A 10,433-nucleotide genomic window follows, 5' to 3' on the forward strand; every position below is an offset into this window, starting at 1 on the left:
GCAAGAAGAACCTGATAGTGAATTTAATCCTCCATATCCATTCTTGAGATCCATAAATATTAAACTTGTTTTAAAGTGATGATTGAAAGGGCTCGAGTTTTGCAAGACAACATTAGTAGAACCGTGAAGTTAGTGAGAGGATCAAGAAGGTTTTTATACCCCAGTTTAAGTAATCATTCCTCCTCTAAATTAAATAAGTGCTTCGTTCATTCAAAACAAAAATTTCTGCAGTAGGGCAACTCCTCTCTGAGACAAGTTTTGAACCGTCCCTGCACGTTTAGCCTGGGGGAAGGAGGCCCTCTCTTGACTCACTGCAATCAGCTTCTCATGGTGATTCCTGTCTGCTCCGATACTGGAGATGCACAAACGCGGTGAGTGACTCTGCCAGCTCGGGAACCTGCTCACCACTCCCTTCGTTCTCGCAGCCGATGCAACCTGTGGCACTATAAGGGCTCTTTGTGGAGAATCCGGGCTTTATTTATCCGGTGGAAATCTCTGCCACACAAACTGGAGATTACGGCATCATAATACGAAAAAAACTCATTACAATACCAAGAAAACCCAATCCTGCACAGCCTCTTCGCCTCTGGTTGTTGGCATACTTCTCCCACCCCGCTTCCCTGCCCGGGAATCCGGGATCTCCGGTCGGGCAGCCGTGACTGACACACAGCAGCGCCGGCAGGCTCACACTGCCGCGAATTTAAATGTTGGCGTACTGCTTTCATGTCGTAAAACACCCGGCTGGCTGCTTATGTTTTACATTTCCAAACCTGACTCCTTATGGATGGCGGGCCAGCTGCTCACCACAGGACTCGCTCCTCGGGATCCCTGACACCTCGCTCGTCTTCCCTGTTCCCCGACATCCCCCCTGCCGAACCTCTCCCACCCCCGTCTCAGAGAATCACAGGATGCGTCGGGCTGGAAGGCACCGTCGTGGGTCATTTGGTCCAAACTCCCTGCTCAAGCAGGGCCATGCCACAGCGCAGAGCACAGGATTGCGTCCGGACAGTTCTTGAAAAGCTCCAGTGAGGGAAGCTCCACAACCTCTCTGGGCATTCTGTCCCAGTGCGCAGTCACTGCACAAGAAACAAGCGCTTCCTCGTGTTCAGCTGCAACTTCCTGTGCATCGCTTTCTGCCCGTTGCCGCGAAAACACATGCACAGCCGCGAACCCCCCGGCGTTTGTCCCTGCTTTAGCCGCAGGGTCAGCCTTGTCTCGCCGCTGTTCCCCGGGATCAGCATCCCGGGGGTCGCTGCCCCTCAGGCCATTCCCTTCTCGTCAGGCGCGGCGCGGGCAGCCCCGCCAAGGCCCCGCTGTTAAGGGCGGGCGCGGCACCTCCCCCTTCCTTTGGAGCCGGGGCGCCATTTTGTGCGCACGCACGGTGAGCGCTCGCGGCCCTCCGCCGCTCGGGGGGACGCGGCGGGGACGAGGGGGTCGGGAACACGGAGGGGGGACGCGGCCTGCAGGGTCCTGCTGCCGACAGGGGCGGGCGGGGGACCGCCGGCTCTGATGGGAGCACCACGGCCTTCCTAGGGCGGAGAGTGGGGGAGCGCGGAGGCCGCGGGTTGCGGGTGGCCGTGCCGGGCGGATTGCGGGGGGCGGGCGGGAGGGAGCGCGCTGAGGGAGGAAGGGGCCGCCGAGGCCCGCGGCGGGTGCAGGTGCGGAGCAGCAGCGCTGCAGCATGTGGCGGCGGGCCCGGCCACCCCGGCGGGGTGTCGGGGCAGGGAAGGCGGCACAGGGTTGGCTCCTCGGGGCCGACTACCCCGAGATGGCCGCGTAGGCCTGCGGAGCATGTGAGCCTTGTGCCAGACGTGATAGTGGCTTGTAAATGTTGTGGTGGAGATCCTGCCTTATGGACGCCTTGTAAGGAGAGGCTTAGGGAACGGGGCAGAGGTGTCATCGAGGGACATCTCACAGCGAGAGGATGTACCTTGGTGCCTGGCAGGGGCATGCGGAAGGAGCATGAAACAACCACGTGAAGTCAGAAGGAGAAGCTCAGACAGGATATAATGTTAATGGCAACAGCCAGTCCTCCAAATATGCTCCCTAGGAAGGCTGTGCAGTAAGGTCTTGAGGGAAAGTAATACAAGGAGCAGCTGAGGTGTCTGGGGAGACCTCATCGATACAGCTTCTGCATGAGTGGAAGAGGAGGGGCAGACGCTGATCTTTGTGGTGACCAGAGATGGGACCTGAGGAAGTGGCATGAAGATGTGTCAGGCGAGGTTTTAATTTGGGTATCAGGGCTCTTCACCTTGAGGGTGGTTGGGCACTGGAATAGGCTCCCCGGGGAAGCTGGTCACAGCACCAGCTCTAGAGAGTTCAGTAATCTTCTGAACAATGCTCTCAGGTACACGCTGTGACTCTTCAGGTGTTCTGCACAGAGCCAAGAGTTGGTCTTGCTGGTCCTTGTGGGTCCCTTCTAATGCTGAATATTCGTTAGTCCTTGAAAGGTTTTAAGACCTGACTGGAGAAAGTTCTTGAGTAGCTCTTGTAGTTCTTGAGTAGACCTTGCTGTAAGCAGGAGTCAAACTGAGTACCTTGCTGGTATCCATTCTGAGTTAAGCTATGGTCCTATAAGCTCTGATTTCTTTGGATACCTAAGTGAATACCATTGCTTGAATTGAAGCAGTGTCATTTTGAATAGGTTTAAAGACTCCATTAATCTGAAATACCTGAAAATTCCATCAACTTTGTAGTGAGTGAACTAGTGGTTCTGAATAATTTGCCTTCATTTTTTACAGTAATCAGCCAAAATGACGAACACAAAGGGAAAGAGGAGGGGGACGCGTTACATGTTCTCGAGGCCCTTCCGCAAGCATGGTGAGTATCCCTTACAGTACCAGCACTGCATCCAGTTGCTGACCTGATGGACAGCTGCAGTCCCTGGGGATGGACTGTGAAACAAGGGCCTGTGCCAAAGGATTTCTTTTTTTTCTCTAAAAACTGTAGAACTATACATAGAGCTCTGAGCTCTTACTGCAGATGCACTGGTATTCTGATTGCTTGACAGTCAGTGCCACAGTGCTAATTCTGTCAGTGCCTGAAAGTTAATTTGAAGGTGAGGAACATATTTCAGCAGTTACTTAAAACATAGAGGGTTTTTTCCTCTGATCAATAAGCACTTGTATTTATATTGATAAATTAAATAGTTTAATATCTCTTCAATTTTGGCATTAGGAACACAAATCTAATTTTTCTTTAGCTGGGTATTTTAAAAATTTGAAGTATGTGAAGTGTGTAATTACTGCTTTAAAAAAGCATGGTTTGATTTTTGAGGTATTTAGGAAAACTGTATCAGATGCATGATCTGTGTCCCCCATCCTTTTTTATGTGTGTATGAAATTCTGGGCTTCCTAAGTATCCAAATTTGTATCTCTTAACAGGAGTGGTCCCTCTGGCTACCTATATGCGGATCTACAAGAAGGGTGACATAGTTGATATCAAGGTACTTTCTGCAGTGCTGTGTGACTAAAAGCTGAAGCAGGGTGGTCCTGCGCAGTCTCCATTTCCTTGGGGTGGATTCTCTTGTTGCTTGGGTCACGTGTGTCAACACGAGTGCCTGCTGCTCACTTAGGGAGCAATATTGGAATGACCATGCTACTGGACCAGTAGTAGCACTTCAGTGTCATATGCTGGTGTATGTGGGGTTTTGTAGATCCATATAATTTGGGTATACTTTGTTTTGGTGTGTTCAGCTGAAAAAGGGGAGTGAAATATACCATAGCCAATGTTCGAGTTGGCTACTGGTACAACTTTCATAGGAGCCTCAGCTGTCACTTAGTAGATACTCTGTTAGGAGCCATGGTTTGTGGTGGGACAGTTCATAGTTATATGATTGCAAAGCTATGCTAAAACTGGAAATCAAGAAATAAATGTGAGGATGCATCATATATATTAATAAAGGTGAGAAAAGTGAAGCAGCATTTCCCATCACTTGGTGTATTTTAGAATTTGTCTTTTAAAGTCAGCTGTACTTTCACAACTGAGTTGCAATGGATGTGAAAGCCTTTCATCAAGGATTCCTGCTTGGTTGAATCCTTTGGTTTCATTTGGAATGCCACATTTCTTGTAGCAGTCACATGGAAGGTGGTGTTTAATTTGGTAGTTTGTTTTTTGACTTGGAGAACCTATTGTTCAGAATTGACACTTCCTCACACACTGGAGCTTGATGATGAATGTCTCTTGTGATTGCTTGCTCTTCCTGTAAGCAAAGTGAGCTATCATTTCACCGACACTGAAAGCTACCAGAACTGACATAGCAAAATTTGGTAGTCTTCGGATGCAAAATGCATGGTTATAAATTTCAACTTTTAAGATAAAATGGGAATATTTTAAACTAAATCTCAAATAATTTGAAATGTATACTTTAAATTACTTCTGAAAGAAAAATCTTTAATGCTACTTCTACCCCTCCCCCCCCTTTTTTTCCCCATTTCTTTTTGCTTCTTAACAGGGTATGGGTACTGTTCAAAAAGGCATGCCCCACAAGTGTTACCATGGCAAGACTGGAAGGGTGTATAATGTCACTCAGCACGCTGTGGGCATTATTGTTAACAAGCAGGTTAAGTAAGTAATAGAAATTCTGTGTACTGGAACTTGGTATTTGAGAAACTTGAACTGTAATTGCACCCTCCTTTCACTTTGCCAGTTAGACAGTTCTTGTCTTGATTGGTCATTCAAGGCGGGTAAAGTGTATTTCCTTTTTATAACCCAAGCAAATGATGCTCATTTGACTTGGATCCTGTCAGAGGAAACATCTTTTGTTTCTCTTACCGGCACCTAAAGTCAAATTACCTAGCAGGGTTTCTCAGCATGTGTGCTGGTATTGAAGCCTGACAAGTTGAGGTTTTTTTGGTTCCAGGAGCTTGGCTGCTGTGCACTGGTAATAAAATTACTTGTTTGTATGCTAGGAGACTAAAACTACATATTCACTACAATTTTAATTTGAAATTGTCAGCACATTGTTACATATTACATTGTTATATAATAATAAGCTTTTAGTTACATGCAAGTTATATCTGATGTGCATCTGCGTTTTGAGGTATTGCCCTTTAAAGAAAAATGACCTGTAATTGAGCTTATGAAGTTAGTTCTGTAAGGTCTGCAAGTCTTGATTTACTGTGACCTTTTCCAAGTGAAGATAAAACCTGACTGCCTTTCCTAGGGGCAAGATTCTGGCGAAGAGAATTAATGTGCGTATAGAGCATATTAAACATTCCAAGAGCAGAGACAGCTTTCTGCAGCGTGTGAAAGAAAACGAAAGGAAGAAGAAGGAAGCAAAAGAAAAAGGCATTTGGGTTCAGCTGAAACGTCAGGTAATGTTTCTGTTGAGGACACAATCCTTGGGCAGGAGATGACTTAATTCCTGGAGTAGTGGCCTCATGCAGTGTGTCGGCATTCAGGCTGTCTGGGATGTTTGGTGCCTGAGCACTGCTCTGTGCCAGATGAAAATTGTAGTTGTAGCTCTGAACAAAGGCTTGGGTGCTTCTTGTGTTGTTGCTTGTCTGCAGCAGCAGCAGCTCTAGATGGTTTTAGGGTCAGTAGAGTCTTTGGTTTAGTTGAATTTTTAGTTGCAACAGGTTCAATTGTAACCCTTGAAGGAAAGAATTAACAGCCAGACTTAAGAGGTAACGGCTATTGCTTCTGGAACTACAAGATACATCACTCCATGTTCATTGGGTTGGTAAGCTGCAGAGAGTAGAGCATAGGTTTTTTTAATTCAGTAGTAAGAGTCAGGCACATTTTCTGGCAGATTGTTTTCTTACTGCTACTCCTTCAATCAAATCTATGAGACTAGGAATGGTAAAATTGCTGTAATGTTTACATAATAAGGTGCTAAATGGTTGACAAAATGTTATTTTCTGAAAAGTTGCTTTTGAGCTGTAATGTCATGAGTTTTCATTTTGTACTTTTCTGTTTACAGCCTGCTCCACCAAGAGAAGCACACTTTGTGAGAACTAATGGCAAGGATCCAGAGCTGCTGGAGCCAATTCCTTATGAGTTCATGGCATAATGTATGTTTAAAAAATAAACTAAAGATATGATTTTGGACAAGTGTATGTGATTGTGGCTGATTCATTTAGTTGGGTTTGGGGCTTTTTTGTTTGAACAGATGCTTTAGAAACCTTCTTTTATTGAAGTTTATTTATTTAGCTTGCATTTACCATGATGCTTAGTCATTTAAATCATCTGCAGCTTTTGCTGACGAGTTTCGTCATTTATATAGATGATAAATGCTAGGAACACTGAAATTTGCTAGTGCTTAGTAATGATCATGAGCTATTATGAGGGGACATGGAATGTTTCATCAGCAAACTAAGAACTTGTATCAAGAATTGCACAGTGCCACTTGAAGGCTTGATTTTTTTTTTGGAGGAAAAGAGATAAGGTGCTTCAGATTTCAATTGATGCAAGGTTTTGGCTAAGGGGCCTCATGAATACTGAAGAATTATCAAAACCATTTTTAAAAACAGCCTCTAGGGAAATGTCTGTAGGCAAATTTTGGTCTTCCACCATTGTAACCTGCAAAATAATGTTTACAGCATTTCCATGCCAATAAGCATTCTTAAAAATAGTAGTAGTTTAGAAACAAGGGTTTCATTCCAAAACTGCCAGCCTTTGTTTTGATTTTTAACACTTTAATTGGCTGGCATAGCTACTAAACACTTGTATTTTATACATTTATTGCATGCCTATTGAATGTTGCAGTGAATTCCTCTCATTTACTGATGTCTCAGAAATACCCAGTGCTATCTGTGCAGTTCTTAAATGGATGAAGACCTTCAGCTGGCTGTTTACCAACCAGTGAGCTTTGCTTGAAACAGCATGAAGCTGACTAGAGACTGCTGAAGGGAATCTGCTTGGTTAGCCTTGAAAACACACAGTCTCAGGCTTGTTTTGTAGCTACAGATAAATAATAGTTTACCTTGAAGTGTCATATCGGGCATTGCTCAGCTACCTTCAGTAAGTGATGTAAAACTAATGTCTATCTGTAGAGAGGGAGAAGTACTAGAGAAGCAAGTGACCTCAAGCTGTTTGTAGGTGTTCACTATTGAGAGTTACTGAGCAGTGAATTGCAGGGCAGCTTGTAAGTGTGGGAGTAAGGAGCAGAGAGATGATGAGGTTTGCTTTTACCTAACTCCCAATCGTGGGTGTTCCCATTCTCACGGAATGTAGGTTTTGGACCTTGAATTCAGAGTCTGGCTTGGGCTGGTATGTAGGGGTGATGGGCTTTAGGTTGGATGGGCTGGAGTTTCCAAGTTCCAGTGAGCAGATTGCTATGTTTGAAGTTCTCCAAGTTCCCATCTCAGAAGATGCAGCAGGCTGTATAGGTGGAATGATTTTGGAAGTGACTTGGAGGAGCTTGCCCCTTAGCAGGCTGCTCCATGACAGTAGTGCTGTATTCTGACACTGGAGGTGTTGGACATGGGAGCGTGCCACTGCATCCTGAAGCTCTCACTGTTGCACCATATGCATTTGGCTTCTATCGTCAAGGTGCTTTTCTTGGAGCAGCAAGATTTGTGTGCTTTATCAACCTCTTTGGCTTGTCAGTTTCCACAGCCATTTAAAAGTGGTATTTGCCTTAAAGATAAGCATCATTTTCCACTAGGCTTTGTAGGAATTAAGTGGGAGGCTATTGGATACAAACTGGTGATGGCATTTTAAATTTGCTTCTCATGCATGCATGTCTAAGCTATTTTGGTTCTGTGTTTGGTTAGTAGTCATTTGTCAAAATCACGGTGGATTAGCTGTAGCAGCATGATGAAATTATTAACATCATAAGTGGGGCATAGTTGTAAACTTTTTAACTCATTTTCAACAAATTAGAATAATAAGACTGGACAGCATTACAGTGGTCTTGTTTAAGAGCTGTGCTCCCAGAGACACTGCATTGCAACACTTTTCGATTTATTTAGAAAAAGTGTTTTTAAGGTCACTATGCCAACAGTAGTTGGTTATAAATACATATTTGGAAGCCCTGTGTGGGCTGGGAAGAGAGGTTGGGAAACCTTTCTTGGTCAGGATTCCCAGAAATTACAGAAAATGAAGCTGGGTTTGTACAGGAAAATAACCTTTTTTGTTTGTTTGTTTTTAATGTTTGGAAACAGGACAAATAAACTAAGGTGTAGCCTGTCTGTTCGTTGCACTCAGTGCAGTGGGGGTTTTCATGCTCATCTGAAGTTCGCAGAAACACAGCCCAGACACTTAACAGATCTCGGTACCTGCTGCTGAAGTTTGCTTCCTGTGTGTTTGGCTGCCCTGTTTTTGCACAATCCTGACAAAAGAGGGAGATCTGTGAATTGGGAAAAGCTGAAGAACTGCCTGTTGGAACATCTCCAGTCCTGAGCTGAAACATGAAGCATGTTCCTTACAGGGTTTGGAGTCACCAGTTTTGACTTGCCCTGGAAGGGGTTTTACACACTAAGGCCATAAGCTGTAACCAGTTCTCTGCAGTCCTGTTCTGAGGCTCCTTTATAGCCACAAACCTTTACCACTGGTTCCCTGCCAAAAGCCACAGCAAAATCTGTTGTCTCTAGAGAAGCAGCAAGGAAGCTGCCTTCTGAGCTGTCAGCTTCATCATTTTTAGCCTATTGGCAGCACCAGGATTTGAGGTTTCCTGAGCACTGTATAGGCAGTGTTAGGCAGGGAAGGTCAGTGAAAAGGCCTGGGAAGGGGGAGGAGGAACCATTGTCAGAACAGAGGCTGCACAGGGTAGGAACATTGCTCCCACCAGCAGCACCCATACAGCTTGGGAACACAGAAAAATAAAAAAAGAAGCTCCAGATGTTCTTAGGATGTCCTCCATGCCACCGTCACAGGAGCAAGCCACCTACTCTCTCCCCAAAAGTACAGCCGTTGAACACTGCCAGAGTTTGGACCAGGGAGATGTGTCAGGCAGCAGTATGGCGTACCAGTGTTGCTGAGGGAACGGGGATGGTGATGGGCCATAGGGTTAGTGGCCATCCACAGAGGGTGGGTGAAAAAGTACAGCCTGGTGCTTCCAAGTGGGGCCTGCAGAGCAGAGAAAGGCCCCTTGGAATAGCCTGGAGCTCCACACATCCCAGGGGTCCTTAGTCTGCAGAATGGGGACAGCTAATCTGGGCCCCAACTGCTTCAATTTACTGGGCTGCTCCTGTTGCACCTGGGTAGATGTTGACGGAGACATAGTCCGTCACACCCTGGACATTTAATTCCTTCACAGGGTGTCCTACCTGGGCTTAGGAAACGTTATCTTGACCACCCTCATTTGCCCTTTGGGGGTGCTCCAGCAGCAGGCAAGACAGCTTGAGTTGTACAGCTGCCCAGAAAGAGGCAGCTCCTCAAGGTTTGGGAAGGACAGTTGTTTAATACTGCTTTCACAGCTCAGTGCCTGGGAATCATCTGCCTGGAACGGACTTGTTTCAATAGCATTCTTTCAGAGGCACGCTGAATGTACTCTGATAGCTCTTTTGTCAAGAAGTGTATAAAAATAGCTGCCACTGGCACTGTGAGTGAGGCCAAAGACAAGCAATCGCCTGACAATAGGAGCAGGTGACAATAGCAGGAACCTCTGGAAACCAAAAGCTTTTAGTGATACAAGAGAAATCTTTCCCAAAAGAAAAGAGCTCCCTGGCATGATGGGGAGTAAAGTAGAAACTTTAAGGGCAATAGGTTTTGGAAGTTAAAAGAAACCCATAGGGGTTCTTAGGCACTAGAGTAGCACAAATAACCAACAGTGCTTCTTCCACCATGCTTTTCTGCAGGTACTACTTTAACTGATGTTTATTAGTATTGTCTTAACACAGCTGCCTGTGTGTGAGCACCCAGGGTCAGTTGGGCTGTCTAAGCATCAACCTACATGCAGGGCCCAGCGGCTCTCACGGTGGCTCCATCCCTCTGTGCCATGAGATCAGTCCATTTGAGTACCATTCACTATCCTCCTCCTTGTTGTATCCTGCTGGCATGTGCAATCTCCCTGATGAAAATTAAAGCAGCCTCTGAATGGATTATATATCTTTTAAGCAATTAAACAGTTGCAAGGCAGTGCAAAGCAGAAGCAGGAGCCAGGGCAATGGTTTGTGGAGACTGAAACATCCACACAGCTGCTTGCAGGTCTAAGGCTCATTTAAGGGCAGCCTGTGGTGGAGCACCATTCTTCTCCAAAACTTTTCCACTCCAAAAACCCAAGGGCCAAATCAAGACCACTTAGGTTTTAGGCCTGGCTGTTTAATCCACAAGCTGGGTTTTCAACACTGGCTATAGAGGGATATGTTCGAGTGTGGGAAACAAAATAGACTGAGGTAAAATAATAATTTCCTTTCTTCAAGACTGGAGTCCCTCACTGCAGGGAGGGTGGTGCATTTGCCCGTCTGCCTCGGCGGGGGATGCCCAGCAGGGTGCTTGCCCTTTGCTGTGGGACGCAGGTTGCATGGCCTGCCCAGGCTGTCCGCCAG

General features: G+C 46.0%; 2 protein-coding genes and 2 non-coding genes across 4 annotated transcripts; 3 read left to right on the forward strand and 1 right to left on the reverse strand.

The window, feature by feature from the left end:
* Positions 1-1,234: 1,234 nt before the first annotated feature.
* On the reverse strand, positions 1,235-1,951 carry LOC128803161 (uncharacterized). The gene has a single exon (XM_053969812.1). It carries the CDS (start codon positions 1,949-1,951, stop codon positions 1,235-1,237), a length of 717 nt encoding a protein of 238 aa, XP_053825787.1.
* RPL21 (ribosomal protein L21) lies at positions 1,274-6,059 on the forward strand. The gene is made up of 6 exons (XM_053971165.1): positions 1,274-1,381; positions 2,742-2,820; positions 3,384-3,445; positions 4,454-4,566; positions 5,165-5,315; positions 5,924-6,059. Exons 2-6 carry the CDS (start codon positions 2,754-2,756, stop codon positions 6,011-6,013), a joined length of 483 nt encoding a protein of 160 aa, XP_053827140.1. The 5' UTR covers positions 1,274-1,381; positions 2,742-2,753; the 3' UTR covers positions 6,014-6,059.
* On the forward strand, positions 4,163-4,243 carry LOC128804417 (small nucleolar RNA SNORD102). Its single transcript, XR_008436055.1, has one exon. It is a non-coding gene; the product is annotated as a small nucleolar RNA SNORD102 (small nucleolar RNA).
* LOC128804430 (small nucleolar RNA SNORA27) lies at positions 4,627-4,759 on the forward strand. Its single transcript, XR_008436068.1, has one exon. It is a non-coding gene; the product is annotated as a small nucleolar RNA SNORA27 (small nucleolar RNA).
* Positions 6,060-10,433: the final 4,374 nt, after the last annotated feature.

This window comes from Vidua macroura, chromosome 2 (assembly GCF_024509145.1).
Source record: "Vidua macroura isolate BioBank_ID:100142 chromosome 2, ASM2450914v1, whole genome shotgun sequence".
NCBI lineage: Eukaryota > Metazoa > Chordata > Aves > Passeriformes > Viduidae > Vidua > Vidua macroura.

Excerpts from the sequence above, each read along its gene's own strand:
- LOC128803161 (XM_053969812.1), bottom strand. The coding sequence starts at position 1,951 with ATGCCCCTGCCAGGCACCAAGGTACATCCTCTCGCTGTGAGATGTCCC.
- RPL21 (XM_053971165.1), top strand. The coding sequence starts at position 2,754 with ATGACGAACACAAAGGGAAAGAGGAGGGGGACGCGTTACATGTTCTCG. Across the intron at positions 3,446-4,453 it reads GTGACATAGTTGATATCAAG|GGTATGGGTACTGTTCAAAA; the intron begins GTACTTTCTGCA and ends GCTTCTTAACAG. Across the intron at positions 5,316-5,923 it reads GGGTTCAGCTGAAACGTCAG|CCTGCTCCACCAAGAGAAGC; the intron begins GTAATGTTTCTG and ends TTCTGTTTACAG.